At 36.9% G+C, this 27,896-nt stretch overlaps 1 protein-coding gene across 2 annotated transcripts; it reads right to left on the bottom strand.

The window, feature by feature from the left end:
• Positions 1-116: 116 nt before the first annotated feature.
• On the bottom strand, positions 117-27,615 carry SLC5A7 (solute carrier family 5 member 7). Of its 2 annotated transcripts, XM_025868792.2 has the most exons (9): positions 27,465-27,615; positions 25,959-26,187; positions 20,771-20,884; positions 19,856-20,011; positions 14,969-15,117; positions 12,029-12,172; positions 8,229-8,382; positions 4,659-4,876; positions 117-3,607 (listed from the first exon to the last, which is right to left on the bottom strand). In XM_025868792.2, exons 2-9 carry the CDS (start codon positions 26,134-26,136, stop codon positions 2,981-2,983), a joined length of 1,740 nt encoding a protein of 579 aa, XP_025724577.1. In that variant the 5' UTR covers positions 26,137-26,187; positions 27,465-27,615; the 3' UTR covers positions 117-2,980. The 2 variants fall into 2 exon arrangements, with proteins under 2 accessions (XP_025724577.1, XP_073753004.1); XM_073896903.1 differs by lacking the exon at positions 12,029-12,172.
• Between the last annotated feature and the right edge of the window lie 281 nt (positions 27,616-27,896).

Below are 27,896 nucleotides of genomic sequence, written 5' to 3'. Positions count from 1 at the left end.
GTTGCAGCAGTGAGATGGTTTATTTCAATTCCATTGCATAGTTGTCTCCAAGTACCACTTATATTTGTTTTAAGGGAGGGCCCCAAAAAGCCAAACCTAGACAATGATCTCCTGAATTGCACCAGCACAATTTAATACAATACCATTACATTGAAAACATTTACATGTACAGTTGCAAATCTACTTATTTTAAGCATAGTTTATATAATATTTTGACAGATAAAAATAGATGTTTAGAACCATTATATGTATCTGTCTGTTCAGTAGCAAACTTACAATAAATTATACATTATGCTGGAGTAAATTTTCTCAAAGACTAAAAAGAAAAAGTCACACTTTATGTTTAAAATACAATGCCTATTCATTATTTCCAAATAAATAAGCTAATAGCCATTACATTAGATTCACTTATTTCAAGCTTACATTCATTTGACATTCACATAAAATTCATTACTTTTAACAGTAGCAACAAAGTTGAATTTTACACTGAGTGTTTGAAAGCTTGTTGACTTTTCAGTCCAGCTACAAGCTTAATGTTTTGGAAAATATGTGTGGGGGAAAAAACACATTAAAATTACCCAAGAAACCATGTTATCATGTTACAATTATTGTAGAAGTATGAAAATAAAATATGTATTTTATCCTAACACATAGTTTTTAATATTTTGGACAAAGTAAACCCTCCCCCCTTTTATCTTTCTATTATTACAAAATGAATGGAATGGAAGAAATTTTCACTGTTAATATTTATTCTATTTCACTGGATTTAAATATGGTTATTGAACATATCTGAACATATTTGGACAACTGTTGTCCAGTAAAATAGTAAACTATAACATCTTCAAAGAGACTAAATCTCTGTTATATTCTATTACAACATGGGCGATATCGTCTATGGACGCTGGTGCCTAAATAGGTTGAAACAAAAATTCAGGGTGATGGGGTGCATAAAAACAATTATTCAGGTAGTGTGCTGGAGAGCATGGAACATCCAAAGGAGCAGATGTACCAGGAACTGCTGTCCCCAACAATTCACTTTTCCATGCCAAATGTTTCCATCATTGTACTTTGTCCTTCGTGAGCTTCCTGCCCTGGGTTCTTCTTTCCATCCATGTCTGAGAATCTTGGGATTCCCACAGCACTGGTTCCAAAAATGTGCTCCTTCCAAGTACTCCACTGGGTACTAGGCATAAAGAAGATTCTGAGCAAATAGATGAGTGAAAAGAATTCTCTTTTCATTTAAGTATAGATGATGTTCTATAAAGATTTTGAATGCAACATCATATTCTCCATCAAGTTTTGATAAAGCATTAAAATATGGGACATCACAACATGTAAAATTATTTAATTCATATTTAAGAAATTACCCTGTGAATTTAATTCATGTTTGATAATAAACAGATGCATTATTTGATGCTTTTAGATAATTAAAAATTCTTAAAAGAGGAATTCTAGCTTCCTGAACACAACTTTTATACTTAATGTTGAACACTGAATTAACTTCATTTTGTCTATGAATTGCAAAACAAATGTTTTTGGACAATGTGCTTTAGTTTAAATAAGTCATGTTGCCTTTCCTTATTGGATCAAATGCTCAGATAATTTTTTAGCTCATCAATTCACTCTGTTTTTGTAGACACAGCTATGGTTATTTCTATAATGTGACTACTGGGAAAGCATTTAAAATTCTAAAATGGATACAAACCATTGCATATTTATATACACATATGTATTTTTTAACTCCAGAAAAGGAGTAAAATAATATTTAATGACCAACCTCATGAAAGTTATGTGGACACCAAATGCTAAAATTGATGGCTTTTTCCCTTTAGGACTTATTTTTATTTTCTGATTTCTTCTGCATTTTAAAATTCTCTATAGTGGTGATTTGTCTAGTACCTAAGACTGGCTTTTGCAAAAAGTGCCACAGAATCACTCTCTTGACACTAAATCATTCTCATGAATGAATGAATGTTCAAAACTGAGAGGGTTTTGTTTTTCTAGTTTTATCAAGAGGTGCTGTTCATCTCTCATTAACCTTAATTGGTGCTACGCTGCTACCTCACCTTATATATGGCTCAATTTCACTTCCAATACCAATTTAGATGGGAAGCCAAGACATTACTTCTTTTATCATGAAGCAAAACTATATAAACTTCAGATGAAAGTGAAAACCCACTCTTCTTCCTGTCACTTTCTGCTTAATGGCCTTCTTGATTTATTGCTTTAAGGTTGCCTAATAATCATGACTTCCATCGTCCAGGTATGAGTCTCAATGCATATGGTAGCTATTAGACACACTCAAAGGAAGCAGTGCTCCTCTACAAAGATGGATTCTACTTTCCTATTACCTTGTACCTAAAGAAATGACACAACATGATATTTTGTGTGTGTTTGCTTTGTCTGTGCTCAGAATAATACGTGCCACTACAAAAAGAGAAACGAATTGCATATTCAGCAAATGTTCTAGTTAAGAACATGAAAGAAGGGATTAATCATCACATCAGGACAATCAGTGGTTAGTTTGTTGCACCATTCATTGGAGTGATGGCAAGTTCCTCTCGTGACCTCACTGTGACAGTAAACTAGACCCACTAGTGCATTAGCAGACAAGGTCTGGATCAAGTCCACCTAATTTCCTTGGCTCTTTCGTTTTGTATCTACTTCTTTTTTTTCAGAATAAATACTCTGTTTGGCCCTCTGTTCTTTGAGCAGGTCTTAATTCAATTTTGAATACTTAACAAAACTAACTAGAGTCAGGATCAAATGAGGATGAGAAATATCGATGAGAAAGCAAGCTGTTGCTTTCACAGATGCTTCCTTCTAGCTTGGCTTGCATTTTTGCAATTGCACTTTTATATGGATTTTTGTCTTCCTGAATGCTGTTTGTTTTTAAAGTATATTTTTTATATGCTGCAACCCAGACTAGCCTGCTGTAGTGCTCTGTTTGTGAAAGCAGTATTTTATTTGGATGGGGTCATTATGAGTTATCTTCAATCCCAGAGCCTTCTGGGCTAGAGTCAATGTCAACGAAGGCCTCCTTATTGGTGAAAGTGGTGCTGAGAGTTATGCTCTGTCGGGGCTTCACAGGTGCAAGTTCATCCAACTTAATGTTTTCATTTTTGACCAGAATTGTCTTATCCATGTTTTCTTCACTGTGCCTTGCGACAACAGCATCAAACACATCTAATTTGGGCGGCAAGATTCCACTTTCAAATAGGTATTTGGCTAGATAGGAGATGCAAATGTTGGATAAGAACGAGGTAACCATGGCAAGGGTTTTAAATGGGAATCTCTGATTATATATGCCATTCTTATCAGAGTAATAACCAGGGTAAAAGATCAAGGGCTGTAGGTACAGATATGGCTCCCCGCCGGTTATTCTCAGGAAAAGGCCAGACACATAACCTGTCACAGCCCCATATGTGTTGGTTCCCTTGACGAAGAGCACACAAAGCAGCTGGGGGAAGATGATGATGTAAACGAGGTCTGAGCTGAGGTACCAGAGCCCATACACGGTCTTCGTTAGTAAGGCCATGGCTGTAGCAGAAGCTCCAAACACAAATACAGTGATTCGCATGACCCAGATGATTTCCTTGTCTGATGCCTGCAAGAAATTGTGACAGTAACAGCTTTTCACATAGTGCACTGGATCATTTAGGTGAAGAATGAGATGTATCTCTGTGCTTTAAAGCTGGTGTAAAAAATTCCCCTGGTTCATATAGTTCAATGTGGCCAAAATTGCCTAAACCACATCGTAGGGAGCAAGCCATCTAGGTGGCCACCCTGGTGGGCCTTTGGGGGGGGGTTTCTGTGTGCCATGTGCAGGAGCACAGGCAGCTACACCTTTCCCTGAACGTGCACAGGAGAGGTGAGATGAACTAACATGCTTTCATAGGGGAAAAATAATGCAAGAAAGGATTTCACATAATTTTCATAAGGAATTAAGGACAATTAAGGAATAATTCCTATGTGGCTGTGAGGAGATATGGTCCACCCTTGCTTGCTTTCTCCTGGGAGTCTTACCATCTTTAAGTCTATCCACCTTAAAAACAAGTGGGACCATTTTGTTCACTATGACCTAGAAAAACTAGAGAAAGACAAAACCTTAGTGAAGGAAGAAGGTGAATAGGGGCTATTGGCTCCTCAGTGACACAACGACACAGGTGCCGTTCTGCACCTACTTGATTCAATAAGGTCAATCACACTGAAAAGCAATTTTCTTACCAATATAGACTTGGGAGTTCACGTGAAGAGTGGGACAGATGCTACACAAATGCCCAGGAAATAACTTACTCACTATGCTCTGCTTCAAGTTTCTTACCATATTTGATTAAACTCAAAGTTTTTCGATGTTTTAGGTTTCATGACTCTTTCATTAGAAAGACAAGAAATGTAAATTATAGCAATATGACTGTACCTCTCGAAAAATGCTAGTGTTGATTTGGTCCCTTCCATACCAACATAAATGATAACATGCATTAAAAATGTTTATGTACTGCTTAAACAAAATTCAGCATTATTTAACCCTGTGTGCTTAATCAAACTAGAGTCCAATTTTAATATAGGATATTAATAAAGATGTAATACTACAGACACAGTAAGTACAATGACAACAACAACAACAACAACATTACGTTTGGAAAAACCACTCTTACATTTTGTCTGAATGAAAGCTGGTAGATGTTCCGGGCAAACATGGAACTTGCTGACAAGATCGAAGAATCTGCTGATGACATAACAGCAGCAGAAACTGCACCAAGACCAAAGAAAGAAATGTACACAGGACAGAGGTACTTCAGAACAATGGGTAAGATCATGTCTGCTTCGTTTTTGTCCTTGGGACCTAGAGGCCCATATGAAGTCTGGTTCCAGTCTGTTGAATAGAAAAGACACATATAAACACAACCAAAGAACCATATGTTCTTTATTCATCTGGGGCTCATCCTATTTACTAGGAGCTTTTGAAATAAATTCAGAATGTATGAATAAGTCTAATTAAGGGAGAAGTCTATAATTCGGTCTAGAAATCTAACTAGGTATGTTGGTCTGAGTAGGTGGGAAGTCCATTGTCTTATATACAATTCTGGCTTCTAATGGGTTTTGGTTACACTTAGCCTTATTCATAAGACCTATTATCTATCTATCTATCTTCTATCATCTATCTGCCTATCAATCATCAATCATCTATCTACTTACTTATCTATCTATTACCTATTTCTATTCTGTAATTATGACATCAAATTGTACAGAATCATAGAAAAGAGTATGTCTTCAACCAGTTGGAGATGTGAGAGGACACTGTTTCAGTCCTTAGTCCTCAGTCATACATGCATTAATGTATAGACAATAGTGGAGCTATTCTCACCCATCCTCTTCCTGTATATAAACTTGGTTTTGGAGCTCCAAACATTATTTTTCTCCCAACTAAATTCCTTCTTGGATTGGATTCTACCTCCTGGAAACAGGAAGCATGATACGTAAAGGAAAGTCCTTGCTTTATCGAATAGAAAGTGCAGGTATGAGCCTGCACTTCAGGAGGATTTTGGACGTTGTTAAAAGGACTCAAAACATAAAAGATAAAAAGAGTCTCAAGGAAGCAGGAGGGCACGGGCACCAGAGATCCACAGGCAACTGTCTGCAGCACATCTCTGGCTAAGTGTGTGGGCCAGGCTGTTAAAAGCAATGAACCAGTTTGACAGTTGTGAAGATAAGGAAGAAATGGGCAGAGAATGGCAAGTGCTTGATTTTGTTAAAGCAAAAAGTAAAAAGAAGAATCATCATTGGATTAATTCAGTGGTTCGCAGACCTTAATGAACACTGGGATCTCTCAGGCATGCCTTTACAATGCAGAGTATACTGAAAGATTCTGATTGCATAAGTCTGAATGATGATAATATTCAGACAAATCTGGGAATTCACCAAATTATAGTTAGTGCAATAGATTAACCTTTGGAGTAAAATTTCATTACAGAGTATTACCAATTTTTTTATCTCACAAAATAACACCGTGAAGCTGATTTAGAAAAACTACATTCATAAATTATACAACCACACATTTTCATACAATAAGTAATATATGTAAATGTCTGAAAATGTTTTTTAAAACCACAAAGCCAAGTAAGCAACATGCAGTTTCTTCAAATATATAAATGGTTTTTTGAAAAAAATAGGCAAATGTGCTTTGAAGTTTTAAAATTTGAAACTTAGAAATTATATCTGATATTGATACTATGAAGAAAATAAGACACTGTATTTTTTTATTTCAGAAAGTTTGTCTTTTTATCATAATTGAAGGAATTGCATGATCAATTAAACACTGTCAGCATTATTTTCCAAAATTTTCCATTAGTTTTTTAAATGCAGCCAAAAATCTGTATGTTTTGATTTATACAAACCTGTCCATTAGTGGTCTAAGACTCACCAACATTAATATTATTCTTCTTCAACAGAATCTGAGATAAGCCACTAGTAAAATAGGCTATAAGATGATTTAGATTTTATGATGAGTTGGTCTGCTGAACTCTAGAATTAATAGAAGAAATTATATCTTTGAATTGATTTTTTTACAGATGAAATTCTGCATTGTACTAATCTATTTTTTTTCTTATTATTTAGAAAATGTCTAATAAGGCTTTATTGTAAAAGGTACAAAAATACCTTGTGCACCATGCAAGATGGAGAAAATCATGGTGAAAACAAATGAAAAAATAAGTTTATCTATGAATATATAGTTCTTTACTGTTTAGTTATACTATCATGTACTGAAGAATACAATGGAATCTTTAAATGTACATTAGTATAGCTCCTTTTTTATTTGCTGAACTTCTATGGCATAATTCCAGGACCAAATAGGAATGGTTTCCCTTGGATCCTATCACTTTTTTCTTCCCCCATTTTCCGCTACAGTTGTTCAAAGATATGCTTTGTTGAAGCCAATTTTATAGCATTCATTGAGATGTTATGGTACCAGAAATAACAACCAAGAATGTGTACCTAATCCGAGAAAAAAATAGAATTTACACTGGCTTTTTCAGTCTGCTGTCCTACAACACACACGCACACACACACACACACACACACACAAACACACACACATGAACACCCACACACATGCACAAGCATGAGTACACAGCCAGATCTGTTTTTTGATTGTGACAGAAATGCTATCTTTTATTCAAAGGCACACAATCACCTTTGTCAGTCATCTTTTTAAGTGCTTGTTTATGCTATGGATGAACAACTGGAATGGAGAATGTGAATATGAATATGAACCATGGCTGCTCTTGTAAAAGTTACATAATCCAAAAAGTAGCTCTACTAATTGAAAATCAAAATAGCTATGGGTGTATCACCTGTACCATCTTTACAAAACACAGTGGAGTGAAAGGTAAACTTCTTTAGTCTGTTTTAATGATTTCTATCTATAGGAATTCTTTGAATTTGGGTTAGTGTGATGTATTTTCATGAATGCTCTTGGAAGCTATATAGCATAGATATGTAAATTTCAGGAAAAATTAACAATTTCAATTAAATTAAGGGTGAGATTTTAAAAATGTCTTAGATAGAGGCTAACTAGGAGACAAACATCTCATTATGCTCTTTTTACCAATTTTGAGTAAGTTATTCTCTAAGTCTCAGTACCTTAAGTTTACCTTTACCTGCACATTTATTGATTTATTTCTCCAAGAAAGAAAATTTTTAATTAACAAACTATTAAAAATGTAAAGCAGGAATCTCCAGTTCAAAGTGATCCTTAGGTGTCAGTTAAATTTCTAAGCCAGTCGCTTTCAACTCAGGCCAACTTTGACCAACCAAGGGGCTTTAAAAAACACTGGTCTCTGGATCCATCTTAGATCATTAAAATAAAATCCCTGTAGGGTAGGATAGAAATAGGTTTTCTTTAAAGCATCTCTTCTCCTCCCCAGACGATGTCAATGTGCACCTTGACTGAGAATCACTGCTGACAGGATTACATATACACAATTCTTAAGTATATCACCATGGGGGGTATGCTCACATATATTTTATTAGTGGTGAGAGCAGTCAAAAACTGTTTGGAAGCACTGGGCTATAATACAATTGTTTGAATGCTATAATAAAAGTCTATATGAATACGATGAGAAATAATTAACTAAGTGGGGGTAAGAGGGCAAGTGGGGGAGGGAGGGCAGTGGGTGGTAATTAGTCACTTCAGTGAAGCCTCAGTGAAGCGGCAAGAGATATACCTGTTGATGCTCCAATGGCCCCAATGAGTATGGCTGGTAGAGCCATCACCAGGCACCCAAAAGCTGCCAAGAAAGACAACACTTGAGCATAGGTGGCTGAGGATGAAGAGAGGACCCGCTGGAAGTAGGCTTGCCATGGGATTCCACCCAGCATCTGCATGGGAACAACAGGGACTCAGAATGAATTGGAGGCAAACAACATCTATTAGGTATTTTTAAATAAGATTTTTTTTTTTACTGTCACATTCACAATAGTCATATGGATAGTTCTGATGTGCCATAAAGAGTCCTACATGACAAACATCTCAACTGCAATCATGTCATTGTCACATCTTCAACTGTGCAGAATTTCCTCAAGTTTTTTTTCTTCATCATTACGTAGCCCAACATTTCTATTTTTTAATTTACCTACTTCAAACTGCATTACAACTATCCAGAAGCCTTCAATCTGTTTTCATCTGGAGGTTTTAACCATCACAAAATTGTCTCAAAAAATTAAGATTCTGAAAGGAGGAATTTTAATTTGAATCAATAAAACCCAATAAATATTTCTGAACCAGGTAATAGGATGGTAGTGAGGGGAATGGTTTCTTGCTCTGGAGCAACCTGTTCATATCGGAGAGTCAGTGCAACACACTGTTTTCCAAAGTGGAGTGTGCAGAGTGCTCAAGACAATATAGACAATAGCATCAAATAAAACATTAGAATTTCTATTTATACTCTTTTTTACCTCATACTTATATGTTACATTCTTTTTATTAAACGATTATGTAATGTATTAGTACACTATGTATAAGTAATTCATAACTACATATATCTACATTGGGAGTGTGCTTAAAATTCTTATTGAGGATATGTATTCATAAGCATTTTGGAGACAGCGAACTATAATGTAATTTGCAGCCTGCTATAAGGAGGTATGTATGGGAAGAAAAATGAGAAAATTAATTATTCAGGAGTAACAGAGGGAGGAGGGAAAGTGGGACAAAGGATAACTGCATGGTAATCAGGAAAACCTACAGAATTGCATGGAGTCAGTCCCAAAGCATTGAGAGGGTGTCACTATATAGAGATGGAAAGAGAAGAGAGCCCCTGGCAGAGAATTCAGTGTGAAAAAGGAAGAAAGAAAAAAGAGCAATGAAACAGCTCTGAGACCACTGTGTCTTTGGCTTAATTAAAGGTTAGGGTGTGTGGGAGTGGCTAAAGAGGAGTCTGGGGAATACCTTCCACCCATGATTACTGCCATGGTTCTCTGACTTGCATACAGTCGGTGTTCAATAAATATTTATCATATGAATGAGTGAACTGGTGAATGAATCTTCCATATTACAATGTACTGAAGTTATTTCTTTAATTTCCTGTCTCTCACTGAGCTCTAAATTCTGGGATGTCTTGTTTATCACTCTCACCTCTGTGTTAATCAGCGTGCTTTTTACATATTGATTCCAGGATAATCTCTTCTGTATAAAAGCTATACATGTTCAAAAGTAAAAAAAAAGTAAAAGAAGAAATTCTAAAATTCATAATCCATGTGTCAAGTCTGTATTCTTCCAAAACTTTTCCTTTGGTTTGCAACCTGTTAATCAATACAGATCTTCCTTGACTTACGATGAGGTTACATACCAATAAACCCATCATGAGTTGAAAATATCTGAAGTCAAAATCAAAAATGCATTTAATACACCTAACCTAGTGAACATCATAGCTCAATCTAGCTTACTTTAAACATGGTCAGAACACTGACATTAGCCTATAGTTGGGCAAGTCATCTGACATAAAGCCTACTTTATAATGAAGTGTTGAATATCTTATATAATTTATTGAACACTATACTGAAAATGAGAAGCAGCATGGTGTATGGGTACAGAATGTTTTTCAGTGTATCCGTTGTTCACCCTCATGGCTGACTAAGAGCTGTGGCTTGCTGCCGCTGCCCACCACAATGAGAGAGGATCATACCATCTATTGCTAACCTGGGAAAAGACCAAAATTCAAACTAGGGTTTCTACTGACTGCTATTGCCTTCTCCCCACTGCAAAGTTGAAAACCTGTTAAGTCGAAACATTATAAGTCAGGACTGTCAGAATATCATTAACATTTTCTATGTTAATGAATATTCATTAATATTCAATGCCTGTATGAATTGATACACCATAATTTACATGCCAATCTCTCTGGACATTTAAGTCATCAGAGCTTTGTAAGTAAGGTAAAATCTGACCTCCGCAGACAAACAGAAGGCCTGATGGCAAGGTGGAAGAAGGGTTTGGACAAGTGAGATGCGGGTGGGCTGCCACATGGGGACTGTGAAGGGCCACCACAATAGGCCAGCTGAGGAATGCTGTCAGCGAGCAGGTTCAGGGTGGGGCTGGGAGATCCGTGGAAGGTGGAAGGTATCCAGAGCAGGACTCCACAAGTCACTTATGACAAGTAGAAGTTGAGAGAGACAGTTGGAAGATCAGAGACCCCTGGTGAAACATTTCGAGGCATACTTCTACATTTCACTCATTCGTTCATTCAACATCTATCATTTCACTACCACTTATGCTACATTTTGAAGAATGAATATGACTTAGTCATATAATTTTGGGGGGATGGAAGAAACTTTAGCAGTCATTGGATATAATGCCTTATCTTGAAGATTAATAAATCTGAGGACTAAAGTGTAGTGTAGGAGAAATGATTTTAGGGTCTTGATGCTTTATTTCAATCCCTCATTCACACAATGGTGTGATTATCAACAGACTGCCTATCTTCTCTGAGTGCCATAATCTCCTCCTTATAATCATAAACATAACTGCCATGCAGATATAATTTCACATACTTATAATATTTAACCCCTTTCTCCATTCAATTCATAATTATAAGCCATTCTAGAAAAATGTCAGCCAATACATTTCTTAACAATCCTTGGGAAAGAAGCCTTCCCCTCCACCCCTGGAAACAACTTGTTTGCATGTTTTCCTGCCTTCTTACCAGGAATTTCTCTACTGGGACAGACACATCTACTTTTAGTGCTGAAATTTAGTAAAGTGCCACAAATACAAAGTGAAATCATAAAATATTGTGAACCCTCAAAAAAGGAAACAAAAATGATTTCCCCTTAATTTTTATATAAACGTTAATCTATTTTTTATTTTGAAATTAAATACAGTGTTTTACTTTTGTAAGTAACCCCTCCAGTTAGCAAAATCACAAAATCTGGCAGGTTCTTTTGGTTTTCCAAAAGAAAACCTTTATTTCTTCTGTGCCCCACGTCTCACTACCGACACCTTCACCCCGATGTCTGCAAGTTCCTAAGCTGTCTCTGTCTTCCCAGCTCTTTTTTCTTGGCATCTTTCCTGAATGACACCTCCTTTCCCAACTTCTGTCTGCACTAAAGGGCCTTTGGCAATAATTTACTTACTCAGTAATTAGAAACTGAATGGGTTACTTATTTCAGAAGAACCTGGTTTTAATGCCTTAATCCAAAGTACAAATTAAAACTTTTAGATGGCTTGGCCTCAGACTGGGGAAGTCCCTGGGGGTAGGACATGGTATTCCTTACTTACAGCACAATAGAAATGTGGATACACCATACATCACCCTGTAGACATTCTCCCTTTAAGGCTTCACTCTCTCTCCACTTTGACACTAGTCAGCTACCATAGTAAGTGGCTCCATCCTTCCAACAGGAAGTAGTCAGTGCAGAAACAGACACGAGCCAGTAGGTGATATTTACATATAAACCTTAAATCTGAAAAATGCACTTGATTTTAGGAAAAATGAGATTGCCTTTCCCAGGTAAGGGCATTACTTACCAACAGCAGAAAACTATCAAGCCAAGTATAGACTTCAAATGATTCAATGGTCCCCAGCCAAGGCTTTTGGTATCTGGCATGCAGAGCAGTGTACCCAATGTCAGTAACTGCAGAATGCGACAGGGCGAAAGGGACGCTGATCCACTGCAACCAGAGAGGGACATGACAGAGTTAAGCTATGGCTTTTGCCTGTCTCATATACACAAGTTTTAGCCATGTGTTTACTTTCTCATAGACCACATAGTCGGTTGTTCTTCTTGTTCAGACAGAGAAGAACCTGGAATCATGTTCTCTGTGGGACGCCATGAAATACTGATTTACAAAAGTTAGAAGAACACATTATCCATGCCTGTGCTTAATTATACCATGTCATATCAATTATAGGGGCAGTCAGCCATACTTTGGGAAGAAAACATTGAATTTGAGAACATTATATCGATATATAAACTTTTAATGTTTTCCTTGAATTAGAGAAAGATGTCCATTTATTAAACTGACGAGGAAAGATCTGACTGAGAACTTGGTGGGTGAGACAAAACTTCAAGGGCAAGCCCAGTGCTAATAAAAGAAGGAAGAGAATAGGGAGGCCTTCTAGGTGGAACAAGGCAAACAGGAGAAAAACATACAGGGTGTGCACACAGATCTTTTGCATGACAAGGTGTGCTGGCATGGGAGTGGCTTAGGGAAATGGGAGAGATAAACATAAATATATGGCAAGAAATTTGAATTGCAAGCTGAGGGGTTTATATTTTGTTTTGTGGGCAACTGGAAGCTAGAGGCATTTCTTCTGAGTTGTAAAAAGATTTTAGTAGATTTCTTCTGCATTTTAATATTATAGATGTGAATAGTGAGCTTAGGAGAAGGAGGAGTTAGGAAAAGCAGTAGGTGCACTGATATGACCCAGATAAAGGCCTTAAATAGAGCCATGATACTAGAAATGGAAAGACATTGGTACCGAAAAGGGTTCTGAAGGGAGACTGAGCAGCCCTTAGATTAACAGTAGGAAGAGGTTAGAGAAAGAAAATGAACAGATGAACCTCAAATTTACAGTTGTGGAGCTCCAAGGATGGTGATAAAATCAACAGAATTGGAGAATTTGAGAGGAGATCATTTAAGGTGTGAATTGATTCATTAATTATGTATGCATGTATAGCCATTTGAAGCTTGGAAAACAAACCAAGCTTGGCCTTTTACTCAGTCAAGTCAATAGGCTCTTAACTAGTAACCAAGACAACTCGATTCCTCATTAGTTTAGTTACATTTTGTAGCAGAAAACCACTCTAACATCTATCCCCACATATATTTGTCCTATCATCTTTATACTTGCATGCTTGATTTATGCTCCTGTGTATTTTAAGTTCTGATCTCATGAAAAGCAATGAGAAATTACATATATCATCAATAAATAACTTCATCCCTTAGCATTGTCTTTCTTGGTATACCAAGTGCATCAGCTAAGAGATCTGTCATTGCCAAACCAAACTTGCCTCCAAGTTCTGAACAGAGATTTATTTCTGGAAGTTTATGGTGATACTAAGCAGAATTCTGAATTTCAGCACTGCCCACTTGCTTTTGACAATTTAAAAATAAGAAAGTAGGAGTAATTAAGCAAATTAAAATGACTCGAATTCAACTAAGATACTAGTGAATGAGATTCCATGAAATGCACATAGATGCTAAGGGAAAAAGGGGAAATGTGATCATTGCTAGCATATGTAAATTTATGGCTAAACTGTAATTTTAGTTGTAGTCAGTTCTTTTAAAATGCTCCTCCCATTATTACAGATACTAGAAAATAAAAAACAAAAGAAAAATGAGTATGAGCTTCGACTTCATTTTTCATTCCTAAATGTCTAGTGTAAGCATTAAAATAGAGTGAAGAGCGTTTCATTCTGAGAAAAAGAAGGAAAAAAGAGGAGGCTCAAGGGTGCTTTAATTATCCATGGGAAGGGAGTCATGATGTGCAGCCTTAGCTGCTTCTCTCTGTGGCCCTTCTCCAAGGGCACTGGTCCTATAGGCTACACAGCTGAGATAACATACATGTGTATGAATCCACTACAGTGCCCAGCATGGAGTACTCACACCATTTTCTTGGATATGTCTTAGGTGTTGGATATTATTATATGTATAATAATACAGTCTTCACATTTTAAGATGTTGAGTTTGCAAAGGCTCAATGTTGACTAAAATGTGTTCATAATACACAAAAGCACTTTTAATGTAATACAAATAATATGTCTCATAATTATACAGTACCTTTTACTGAATAAAACACACATATATTACCTAATTTAGTTTAGGATTTATAAGCAATATATAATAAATATCTCTAGTATCTTATATAATTAAACCTTTTCTTTGTTTTTAGGCACCGAATAGTGATGATTAATATTGAAACCCACAGTTTTTCAAATGTGATAATTTCTGTCTTATGAGAAGTCTTATGGATCACTTAAAATAATTCCAGGGGAAGGTTAAGAGACCAGTGCAGCGGGTACCTGGGTGGCTCAGTAGGTTAAGCATCTGTCTTTGGCTCAAGTCATAATCCTTGGGTCCTTGAATCGAGCCCCACCTCAGGCTCCCTGCTCAGTTACATTTTAACTCTGAGTAAAGTGTGTTGCCTTCAAACTCAAGGAAGAGCACACATAAGTTTCCATCAAACATAGGTATGAAGGAAAGGAAGCCCTAGACCTTTCTAAGAATTAAACTGAGGGCATATTTTCTGTCAAAATCTAACAAAATGATTACATTTTTTTGTCCAATTAATTCACTGAGAAATCTAAAATTTCAAATGGTACATGACTTACTATGTATTACTCATGATGGAAAATAACATTTCTATTAATTTTTGCTGAGTTCATATAAAATACCACATTACATTTTAGAAAGAAGGAGAGGAAAGTAAAAGAACAAAGAAAGTCTGTGAATGGCTCCACTTACCAGGCCTATGAAGATGCAGAAAAGCTGAACTACATCGGTGTAGGCCACAGAATAGAGACCACCCACCAGCGTGTAAAGAGTGGCGATCAGTGCAGAGACGATGACCGAAGCTTGCACGTTGACGTTAATGATCACGCTGATGGTGGCTCCTGAAGAAAGCGGACAAGAGAATGCTGTTGTCAAGGTACTCAAATGGATTCCATTTTCTGTGCAAGGATATATTGAATGATCAGTGACAGCAGGTATTTTCCTGTGTCATGTGAAATATATTGGATGATAACAGTTAATGTAAGTTTTCATATTAAAATCTTAAAATCTCTATAATTTGCATATGTATATACATATATATACTTATGCATATAAATACACATATGTTTAAAAATATTCTTTCTTTATGAAATTGATGCTTTGGTAACTTGTTTATGTGCGACACCCAAAATTCATGACATGACTTCAGAATTCCATGAAATATACTAAATTTAATACTACTATAAGAACTTGCAATAATTTTTACTAGCTATATGCATTATATTTACTCAAATCCTTGAGATAAGCACAATCACCCATTTTCCATTTTGCATTAACTTTGACCTCTGCTAGCTTTTTAAATTTATTTTTATTCTTTTAAAGATTTATTTATTTATTTTTGAGAGAGAGAAATAGAGAGCAAGCAGGGGAAGGGGCAGAAGGAGAGAATATCCAAGCAGACTCCCACTGAGTGCAGAGCGCAACTTGAGTTTCCATCTCATGACTCATGAGATCAGGACCTGAGCCGAAACCAAGAGTCAGACACTTAACCAACTGAGCCACCCAGGTGCCTCCTTGTTAACTTTTTTTAGATGACAGAAGGTATAAAGTACCAAGGTTTAAGATAATTTTGTTGAAGAAAATAGTAAAATTGGTAAATTTTATTCCAGTCCCACTGCTAAGACACCAATGTGTTGAAGGGCCCTAGATTTCAACATCATCTTTTTAAGTAATTTTCGTTACCAGAGTTTTAAACCTGCCTTAGAAATAAAATTTATGTTTTTCTTATGTTATGACTTCGTTTGTTTTGTTTGTTGGTGTCTATATTTCCAATGAGAATGTTAGGGAATGATCAATTGGACCATTATGGTTCTTGGATTTCCAGTTCAGAATTCACTTGCTGCTTTACAAACCCTTTCCCCATTGTTCTCAAAAGTAATATATTTTATATTGTTAAACACAGCAATTATAGGAATCTTAACATACATGGAACAAATCTGTGATTTTTTTATATCATTAATTGCAATCTTATGTTCTGCCACCGCTCCTCGATTGCATGCTAACTGTGTATGCAACCTACCACAGATGAAAATCCATTTTCTGAAAGAGCAGCATGAAATATTTAGATCTAAGATAAAAATATAAAATTTTTTTCAGGATTTTTTTTCTTAGTGCTTTGGATTTGGTAACAAAATTATTTTCTTGAGTAAAGCCAACTAATAAGATGAAAATTCTGGTATGGAATTGGAAGATGAAGGCAAGGGAAGGCGGTCAATTATTTCAATTATTTATAAGTGACTTTGGATAACTGACTGAGTTATTGTTGTATAGATATTTAACAAGCTTTTTTTCCCTGCAATTATTTACTTCATGTTGAAACTTTAGTTGCAATTCTTTGCCATTCTTCTTTTGGCCTGGTTTTCTTCTTTAATAACAACATTTCTAAGTTATATCTCATGAATTATGAAAAGTACTGCCTCTTTGGACTTCTGTTTAATTTTCTACCCATTAGTTAAAATTTTATTAATTCTATACCTCCAAAAGGTAGGGAGGGAGACTGTATAGAAGAAAGATCACTGAACTAGGATTCTAAAGATTTGGATACTGGTAAATACTACCACTTGGTTGCAACTCAGTGGTTTTAAAGAAGTTACCCACTTTTCCATCACTATTAAGATTAGGATCAATTTTTTCTCTAAAATATTTTCTTTTTTTTAAAGATTTTTTTTATTTATTTGACAGACAGAGACACAGTGAGAGAGAGAATACAAGCAGGGGGAGTGGGAGAGGGAGAAGCGGGCTTCCCATGGAACAGGGAGCCCGATGTGGGGCTTGATCCCAGGACCCTGGGATCATGACCTGAGCCAAAGGCAGATGCTTAACAACTGAGCCACCCAGGTGCCCCTAAAATATTTTCTAAATAATTCCATCATTTGTAGTGAGTAAAATAAGTTATACTTACAGATCTGCTATGAAATATTACTTTATTCATGCAACCATAAAAATAAATATACTATAAATAAAGTTATAAAAATTCACTGAGTCTGAGTTGTGAGAAGTGTAAACATACATTTTTTAAGATTTTACTTATTTATTTATTTATTTATTTATAGTGAATGGGAGTTTATTTATTTATTTAGAGTTGGGAGAGGGGCAGAAGGACAGGAAGAGAGAAATCCTAAGCAGACCCTGAGCTGAGTGTGGAGCCTGATGCAGGACTTGATCCCATGTCACCGAGACCATGAACTGAGCTGAAATCAAGAGGTGGATGCTTAACTGACTGAGCCACCCAGGCACCCCTAAATATGTATTTCTTAAAAAAATGCATGTGAAGGATGTTGTCTGTTTATGCCAAGAAGAGAGTTTAAAATTCTCTCCAGTTTCAGTGGTGAACTAAGCACATTCACAGGAAGGTAGTAATAGATCTTATATTTGTCTATTCTTAAGCATTCCAAGTCATTTCTAATAAACTCTAATTTTGAATTATGTCCAACTATTATCTTTGAAGAAAATATGTGTTAATTTAAAAATACACATTCTGTTTACCAGAACATATATTTCAAGCAATAGCAGCGATGATTCTATACACGTTGTTTGATATGTGTGTGCATCTATGTAGAGAGGGATATATATATATATATATATCTCAACATATTTTACATAAATATTGTCATATATTTTACATATATATTGTCACACACACAGACATAGACACACACATATACAAAAGCAACTAATTGCAACAAAGTTCAGAGTGTAGTTCAAGTTTATATTTCCAAAATACTTTAGAAATATTAGTTGGAACACCTGTGTGGCTCAGTTGTTTGAGTGTCTGAGTCTTGATTTCAGCTCAGATCATGATCTCAGGATCCTGAGTTCGAGTCCCACTTCAGGCTCCGCACTCAGCAGGGAGTCTGCTTCTTTCTCTCTCTTCCTCTGCCCCTCCCCATGCTCATGCTCTCTCTGTCTCTAACATAAATAAATCTTTTTTAAAAAAGGAAATATTAGTTTATTAATTCAATCCTCCCTTTAGGGCTCTGTTATATAAATTGATCTTTATTCCATGAGAGTGAACATTTTGTATTTTGTTAGCTATTCAGCCCACTCCCTTTTTAATATCTCAGCAGGCAGCTTGTTCTTAAAATCAACATTTTCTAGTGTTGAAACCAATGACAAATAAACTACCCATTGCTTGCTTCTTGGCTAATGAGAGCAAGGTGGGAAGGGAGGTGTATTTTTACACATAATTTCATTAGGATATAAGTGCAATGGTAATTGTGGAGTATTATTATATTGCACCAAAAAAGTGCAACATTTTCAACTGAGTTATACAGCATTTTATAGTTATCAAACTCTCTATCAAATCATCCATTCAGTTTACAGATGGAGATCAAGAAGGAAAGATTATATGAGAGTTTGAAAAAGAAAGGAGTGAAAGGTAACATAAACTAATATCTGATATTACAGAGGTTAGATATGATAATAATACTGAAGCCAAAAGACAAGTTTGTGGTCTGGAATAAATACCACAGAAGGACATTCATCTTATTTTACTTTTGCTTTGACTACTTGGGGTCTAGCTGTAGACTGAAGCCCTTTATCTTCATTTTTAAGAAGAGATGGAGAGAAACATACATAGATACCTTGATGTCAAACAGACATAGTTCACTGAGGAAGGTTGTGGAACTTCCAACTCTGTTGATCTTCAAGAAGGAACTCAACGCTCAGTGAAATAGTTTATATTTTCCCCTGACCAAAAGGCAGGTTATCAAGCCTGACTGAAAATCTCCCACCATCCCACTGAAATCTCTCGTTTTCTAAACCTTATTAAGTGGGCTGAGAATCATTGAGCCCAGGATAGGTGGTCCTTAGCATTTACTGGAGTCTCAGTTCATTTTCTAGATCCCTAAACATGTGTAGAACCCAGTACTTTAGGATTACATTGAGAAAAGAAGTAATATTGTTTTTCTTTTGAAGCAAGTAGAGAGGATTCACTCATTCACTCATTCATTCATTCGTGATAAGATTACAAGGCACAAGTCCTGCCTTCAAGAAATTTATAATCCCTTTTGTGAGGTTGGATTTGGGCATGATAAACAGGCACATATCATACAAAGTGACAAGTCCAGTGAAAACAAAATTCCAGGCGCCTAAGGAAGCCCACAGGAAAGGCATCCAGAAAGGTCAGGATTACTGGTCTGAGTAAGTGACATCTAAGAGAAGGCTGAAGGACATTTCCTGGTTAGCTAGGCAGATGTGCAAAAGGGCAGGGGGGAATGAGTCCAAAGTAGAGGGCATCTGGACTTGTACAGTGTTAGAGGCAAGAGAGGAGGTGAGGTCTAGAGTTCTGGGAAAAGGAAGGAGGAGGGGCGATGATGAGAGGAATCAGAGCTTAAGTCATAAAAAGCTTTATGCACTTAAAAGTTTGGAAAGGAACAGTGAAGGGACATGATCAGATTTGCATTTTAGAAGGATGAGTCTGTACTATGTGTAGACTAGAGGAGGAGTGCTGAACAACAAGCGGGGAGATGGTTGCATTCATCCAGGTGAGGGAGGCTGCAGGTGGCCTGGCCTGTGGCTTAAGGGAGTAAAGTTGGGTATGTGATGTTCCGTTAACCAGAGAGAGGCAGAGGTCCTTACCTAAGGCAGAGAAAATGGCTGCAGCCCAAAACATTTCTCCCATTAGTGCAGGAATAAATAGGAGCCCACCCATGCGTTTTCCATAGATCTGCTGAAATGGGTCTAACATGGTCACATATCCCTTGGAACGCATAGGCTTTGCAAAGAACAAACCACCTAAAATAAATTAAACAAGTGTTTATGAGAAAATAAAAAATTCATAAGATAATAGTTTTGCCAACTTTTTACTATGCTATAATTTCTCAAGGGAAATAATTTTTTTAGGACACTGATATGTGTGGAAGAACTAGTCTGAAATATACTGTGAGTACAGAACCAAGACATATTTAGCAACCAAACATGAACTTCTTAATACATTTGTCATTGTATGCAGCCAAAGGGCCATTGAATGGTGTATCTAAGGTATGTGGATTGAAAAACATGGACCAGTGTGGCTCTCACTAAAATGACTTTGTATCACCCAGCATAGCATTCAGATACTGATGAAGCACAAGATCCAATAAATGTATTTTAAGTGCAAAAAAAAAAAAAAAAAGGAACTCTGTTATATTATATTCTTGACCTTTTCTTAGTTTGATTTACAAAAAGAAATTCAGGTACAATTCAAGTTGATTCATTGTTAATGATACCTCTATACTATTTTTGAAAGAAAAAAAACATATGTTAAGAAATTCATAATTCTCTTGCCATAGATCAAGGGATTTTTTAAAAATCATACTCCATAATCAAGGGATCAAATAATCTTAAGCATTAGTGTTACCGATTTCTGGTAACATCTACTTGAGAGATTTCTGGTAACATTTTTTTTTTTTTACAATAGTTATTCACAGTTTGACTTGTTATTGCACTTGTTGTTTGTACTTCTGTTCTTTATGCTTTACTGAGTGGGTCACTAAGGTTTAAACTTTCACTTACCTAAAATCAGACTCAGAGAATATCCAATTGGTGCCTGAGCCCAAGCTAGACCATAGTCTGGTACATACACTGCTTCAGCTGTCCCATTGATGTAACCTCCTCCGACCCAGGTGGCTGAAATAGAATGAACAGTGAGGGAAAGACACGGCCATACTTAGCATACTGCTCAGTTTAACACAGTGGCCATTAGCCTCCTGTGACTATTGAGCACTTGAAATTTGGCTACTCTGGTTTGAAATGTTCTGAGTGTAAAATACACATTGGATTTCAAAGACCAAGTATGCAAAAGTAAATGTAAGCTGTCTCAGTATTTTTTTTTTGTATTAATTACCTGGTGAAATGAAAACATTTTCAATGTATTGAGTTAAATACATTCTATTATTTATATTTATTCCCTTAATTTTTAATGTTCTTTAAAGTGGTTTGTAGAAAATTTAACATTCCCTTTATGGTTCACATCATATTTCTCTGGACAGTGTTGCCCTGGGTCTTTTCTGAGTCTATTTAGTCATCAATATTTTCAAACAATATTGTTATATCCCAAAGTCTGACATTATATACAAAATATTATATGACTATTTCTATTCTCAATAATAGTATAACTTACGCTCCAGCCTCCATAACATGAGGTCAAGTGTCTTTATTTTAAGGGCCTTCTGTTTTAACTGTATTTATCTTCTCACATTGATCACAATTATATTCCTGGTACAGGGGAGGGGCAGGGGGAGTATGCGCATGTGCAGTTGTGGATGCATGTGCTTTTTTTTAAATTTTATTTTTATTAATAGGGTCACTTCTTAAACACCTTAAACATCTTACTTACTTTCTTAAAATGTTAAAGGAGAGATGACACTTTTGCTCCAAGGCTTCCTAAAGTGAGTATAAGTTATCTTTTCCCTCCTTCTTCCCAAGTCCCAACATGCACTTAGGCATAAGAAATAATTTAAATTTGAAATGTTGACTGCATACCCACTTGTATTCTTTGTTTTAATCTGGGTCTTTTAGTAAGATATTTGATATTTCATGGAGAAAAATAAGAAATATTATCTTCTTCAGGTATTATTTAATAGAATATCTGTAACATAATAGTTGAAGGAGGAGGTCAAGGAACAAAAGAAAAGACATGTTGGTTAAACAAGGCTGGGCCAAGAAGGATCTATAAACTCTACCATTTTCTGTGATAAGACAATATCATATTTGATTATTCCTGAAAAGCTAAAGTTAATGGAACACTTAAATCTTTATAGTTTATATCCTTTCAAGAGTATTGCCAAAATGTTAAAATCTCTTGTAGAATTTGTATAAAATTATGAGGAACAAAGCCTGGCTTACCAGATATGAGTCTGAATTCTAGGCTATATCATCCAGCTGGGAATAAATTTGACTCTGAAAAGTTATTTGAAATCTCACAGAATGTAAGTAAAATAAAAAATACGTACATGAAACTATCAAAGACAGGTAGACACCTATTGTATTCATGCCAAAATTTATCTGGCTTTTGATCCAAATACAAAGCAAAGAAGAGAATGTTGTGGGGTTAGTACTAATATTTAAAGGTTAACATGAAAAGACTTCCCCGCAAAGGAATTTTAGACACATTTAAATGGAAAGTTTATATACAAAATCCTAAAGTGGACAAATACACACTTAGCAGCCACTCTAATCTGCTTGGAAGCTTTTACATGGGTGTTAACAAAAAACAAATGCTATTACTTGTTTCTCTCATTCTAAGCCTTCCAGAAAATTTAAACAGGGTTTCCCTGGGCAGAAGACATGAACAGACATTCCCCAAAGAAGACATCCACATGGCCAACAGACACATGAAAAAATACTCAACATCACTCAGCATCAGGGAAATACAAATTAAAACTACAATGGGGATACCACCTCACACCAGCCAGAATGGCTAAAATTAACAGGTTGGGAAATGATAGATGTTGGCGAGGATGCAGAAAAAGGGGAACCCTCTTACACTGTTGGTGGGAATGCAAGCTGGTACAGCCACTATGGAAAACAGTATGAGGTTCCCCAAAAGTTGAAAATAGAGCTACCCTACGACCCAGCAATTGCACTACTGGGTATTTACCCCAAAGATACAAATGTAGTGATCCAAAGGACCCCAATGTTTATAGCAGTAATGTCCACAAGAGCCAAACTATGGAAAGAGCCCAGATGTCCATTGACAGATGAATATAAAAAGATAGGGTACACACACACAAACACACACACAATGGAATATTACACAGCCATCAAAAATTGAAATCTTGTCATTTGCAATGATGTGGATGAAACTAGAGGGTATTCTGCTAAGCGAAATAAGTCAATCAGAGAAAGACAAGTATCATATGATTTCATTCATATGCGGAATTTAAGAAACAAAACAGAGGATCATAGGGGAAGAGAGGAAAAAAATAAAACAAGATGAAACTAGAGAGGGAGACAAACCATAAGAGACTCTTAATCATAGGAAACAAACTGAGGGTTGCTGGAGGGGAGGGGGTTGGAGGGATGGGGTACCTGGGTGATGGACATTAAGGAGGGCATGTGATGTAATGAGAACTGGGCATTATAGAAGACTGATGAATCACAGACCTGTACCTCTGAAACCAATAATACATTATATGTTAATTTAAAAAATAAAAATAAATAAAAATAGAAATAAAAATAAAAAAATAAATAGGGTTTCCCCCCTCCACTGGATGTCTAACTAGGACTTGAAGAAATGATTCTCACAGGTGCAGAAGCAGACCTGATTTTCCTGCTAGGCAACTGGAACAACATGCAAGCAATGTTTTCATTGCATAAAGTAAATGGTCTTATGAGCACAAAGCTTATTAATGATCATTTTTCACTGTGCAGGTCTCCTCTCCCTTGTCCAAAACAAACTTGGTGACTGAATATCAACATTATAATATAGAAGTGAAGACTTGGTTACTTATCATGTTAAAGTCCTCCTATTTTTACCAGTCTCATCCCTTTTAGGCCAGAATTTGCTCTTCATGTCTGTATATTTCATGTCAGATTCACCAGTGAGAACAAGAATTCTTTCAAACTATATGCATTTTTATTTTTTAATCTTTATTCTTTGTCAAATGTATATAATTAATGAATCTGACAAGGTTTAGATAATATGGTTCAGATTTTAAATGAATTATTATATTGACCAAGATTCTTTTCAGTTCTGAAAGACTGAAAAAAATCTTTAAAAAATGAGCTAGACCATGACACTTCATATGAAATATCATGATTCAAGTTTTTCTATATACTTTAATAGACTATTACATTGAAAAAATCATTCTAGATGATAAAAGAACAAATTCTGAAATATTATCTTTATGAACACAATAGATATAACAGTAGAGTAATAGAACATTATAATGAACAATATTTACAATGAACAAAGACTTTGATATAGAGCAGCTCATTTATTCTTTTCAACAGTTTCTTAAGGGAGATCAACTTTCACTGTTTTTTGTTTTTCTTCTCATTTTCTTTGTACAGGAAAAACCTGAAGGGAATATAATCACAATGTTTTAATTCACTTCAGATGCCAGTATCGCATCTGGATCTTTAGGGTAGAGAAGAAATGTTTGTGGTATAATAAACAATGAAAATGAAGATGTAAAGTTGTGTATGGTGTTCATCAATAGGTGGATAATAAGAGAAACCACATCTGAAAATGTATACCAACATTTCAGTAAACATACATGCAGGTGGTAAGCTTATGGATGATTCTTACTGTTTTTGTACTTATCTAACTGTGCATATTAGCTATCACAGAAAATATTTTGCATGATACAATTTGCTCTATATATGTGTTTATGGAAAAACTGAGCAACAGAGGGTAAAAAAGAAAGGACCTCTTTACAAAGGAAGTGCCTTTATAAAGAAAGGAAGTGAATTCAGCTGGAGGTCTGCATGCAGTGCACCCTGCAGGGGCTTCAGGGCATGGCTGCCAGAAGACATGGGTTTGGTGCTGATTCTTGTCCTTGTTAACCACATAACTCTGTGTCCTTACTTAACCCCAGAGCCCTTTCACGGTGCACAAACATAAAGAGCTTCATGAAGATCATATGAAACCATATACAGTTGACAAAGAGTTAAAGAACATAAAATATGCATATCTGAAAAATAAAACCTATAGTCCCTAAACTATTCTAGAACATGGTAGGTTTCAGATGGCCAGCAGGGATGTAGTCTTCACAGATTGCTTTGGTAAACTATTCCATTTACAGATGAATTGTTTGAATAGCACATCAGGAATGAAATTGGGCATCATTTGGATATGATTTCTGATGGGATATTTTCCAGTGGGCCCTCAGAGTTCCAGTTAGTGTGGATTATATTGCTAATGTTTAAAAACCTAGTAAGAATCAGAAGTGAAATGTGTGTTGTTAGTGAATATTAAAGATATAATTTTAAATTGTTGTTTTTCAGAAACATTTTCCACAACCAAGAAGAATATAAAAGAGAAACAAGTCACCACTTAAACAGAGCCATCTCAGGGCATCAGACCGTCAGAGTCCAGAGGTGGTTTGTGAGGGAGAGGGCTGCAGATGCTGGCTGAGGCATTCCTGTTAGGACACGCCCTAGCTTTTCCCCTTTTATATCAAGGTTCATGGAAATCATTGTTTTGTTTTGTTTTGTTTTGTTTCCAGTGCTGTGGATTCCTAATATGTGATTGTCTTCCCCTGAGGGAATTAGTTAATTAGTTTATTAAATGGGAGAATTAGGTTTCAAGACAGGGCATCTATCAATTTGGAATTGTGTTGCCCCTAACTGATTTATTTAGTTGAAAACCATCATCATTTAAGACAACCCAAAGTCACAACTTTGTGCCTGTGTTAGTGAACATGAGACACTGACTTGATCACATAACTTGTAAGACTAAGACACTTTTCTCCACCTCTTTGTTTTTACTCTGTTCCCACCCACTGAACTGTCCAGATAGCCCAGATTTATTTCATTGATATTCTGTCCAGCGATTTATTATAAAATCATTTTGTTCAAGTACTACTGAGTTGAAACCATTTTATTTTTGTTTTAGATAAATGTAAAATTATTTTTAGAATATATAAGCAGTGAATATAAGGGATCCCCAAAGGACAAAGACTAAGTAAGGTATGCTTTATCACTCTGAGAAGCTAAGGAGGGGTGGGCAGCACAGAGCGGAGTTATCAGAACCTACCTGTCATGGTAAATCCACCCACCAGCAGACCAATGTCTCGGCCACCAACTATGATGGCCTCGCTGCGTTCTTCTGAGCTGCCACTGTTTTTGGTTCTCCAGGCAGCCCATATTCCAACCAGCAATATTAGAAGGTAGAACACGATGATAGCTATCAGTCCTTCCACTTGGAAAGTCATTTTTATTTAGGGGTCCAGATTCTTCCACAGCTAGCTACTTCATTAAGATTTCTGAAGAAAATACAGTAATACATTATAAACCAGCCAAGCATGCATAGGCAGCTGGGAATAAACCAGCTGGCTCATGAGAGATCCTGTGTCGCTTACAGACAAAGCACATTGAAATTACATGACACTACCAGTTGTGAACACATGCCCACTATTTTATTCTAATTATTATTTAACAGTTTAATATTGTTTTGAGCTTATAAGAAAAAGAAAAAAAATAGAAAATGCTGCTTAACAAATGTAACCACCGTCATTTTTTGTGTTTAATAAATTCTTTCAATTTAAAATTAACCTTGTAACTTGGTCAAGAAATCATTTACAAAGATTATGTACTTGGCTTTTGGAACTAACTTACATTATTCAGTGACTAAAGGGTAGTGTAAAACTACTCAGAATTCTAACAGTCTTACATTCATTCATTCATTCCTCTATCTCTCCTTTCAAACAATTTCAGGGAATGGTTCCAGAAGAAATGTGACATGCAAATATCTGGGGGAAAAATACTTTAGGAAAATCAGTTTCAAAAACACATCAATTCCAATTTTCAACAAGTGCCTGTGGTCCAAGTTACTGTAGCAACTAAAGATGTTACATTGTTTAAAGGGTGCACCCTCTTGGGCAGCTCTTCTTCCTCATCCATTGTTCTTTGCTCTTTTCATCTCTCCCCCACCCTTTTAATGATATATGCAAGAAAACGACTTAAAAATACAGAATTGCCTAAAAATATGAGGGCGTCAAAGGTAGTAAAAACAGAACTCTTAAAGAGACAGATGTCAAGTTTTAACGCCTGCACTTTCTGGAATTCTTGTTCTCTGTTATTTTTCAGCCCTCGTGACTATGGCTATTTCATGCACTCGCGTTCACACAAGCACGTTTCTGGGGGAAATACAAGTATTTGTGTCCGCAGGTGGGTGATGAGACCTTGGGCGAAAGAACTAGCCTCCCTCGGATTCAGGGGAAGCGAAAGAAGCGCGGGCAGGCTGGATGCGCTCCGCTTTTGTGAACACCGGAGCTGGGAAGTTCTTTCTTTCCCCGGCCCAGCCTGGCGGCTCCCCAGCTTCCTGCTATCCTTCCCGCGGCCGCGCGGCCCTCTCCAGCGCCCTGACTTTCCCGCCGATACACCTCGAGAGCCATGGGTGCCAGACAGTGGACCCGCCCGCGCATCCCCACCGAGAGGCGAAAAAGCCGCGTCCCTTCTACCTAAAAACGCCGATGGGGCGGCCACCGTGTCCCAGGGGGAGCGGACTCCGAGGCGCCCCGGATGACCGCTCTGTTCCTACCTGGAGTGGTCGCCGCGCGGGGAAGCGCTCCGCCGTCTGGGGCTCCTCCCGGGACCACAGCCCAGGCCCCGTGGGGGTTGGGGGCTCCAAGGGTGCGGAGGGCGGGGGAGGGTCAGGGGTGCCGAGGGGAGAGGGGTAGGGCCAGGCGGCGGGGTTCCAGTCCCCGGTCTCCCAGAACCTGGGCGCGCGCGGAGCTGACAGGTGTGTGAGCTGGGGCGGAGGGCTCTCGAGTCGGGCTAGGTGGCGATCGATCCCAGTATTGGCAAAAGTCCCCTTTATAAGGGTGGCCGACGGGGGCGATCGTCAGAGCTGGAGAGGCGGACGTCAGAGCAAAGTGGTGCTGAGGCGGGTGCTGGGGACAGTGCCCTCGCGCGCTGGGTGGGTGTGGGGGGTGCGGAAGGAGGTGGCTGAGGGACTGGGGCAGAGCCTGGG

This window comes from Callorhinus ursinus, unplaced genomic scaffold (assembly GCF_003265705.2).
Source record: "Callorhinus ursinus isolate GAN/ISIS: 27379988/994484 unplaced genomic scaffold, GSC_fseal_2.0 scaffold10, whole genome shotgun sequence".
In the NCBI taxonomy this organism is placed as follows: domain Eukaryota; kingdom Metazoa; phylum Chordata; class Mammalia; order Carnivora; family Otariidae; genus Callorhinus; species Callorhinus ursinus.
Note: the sequence above shows the minus strand (reverse complement) of the source record. Positions and strands in the feature narration are given on the sequence as shown.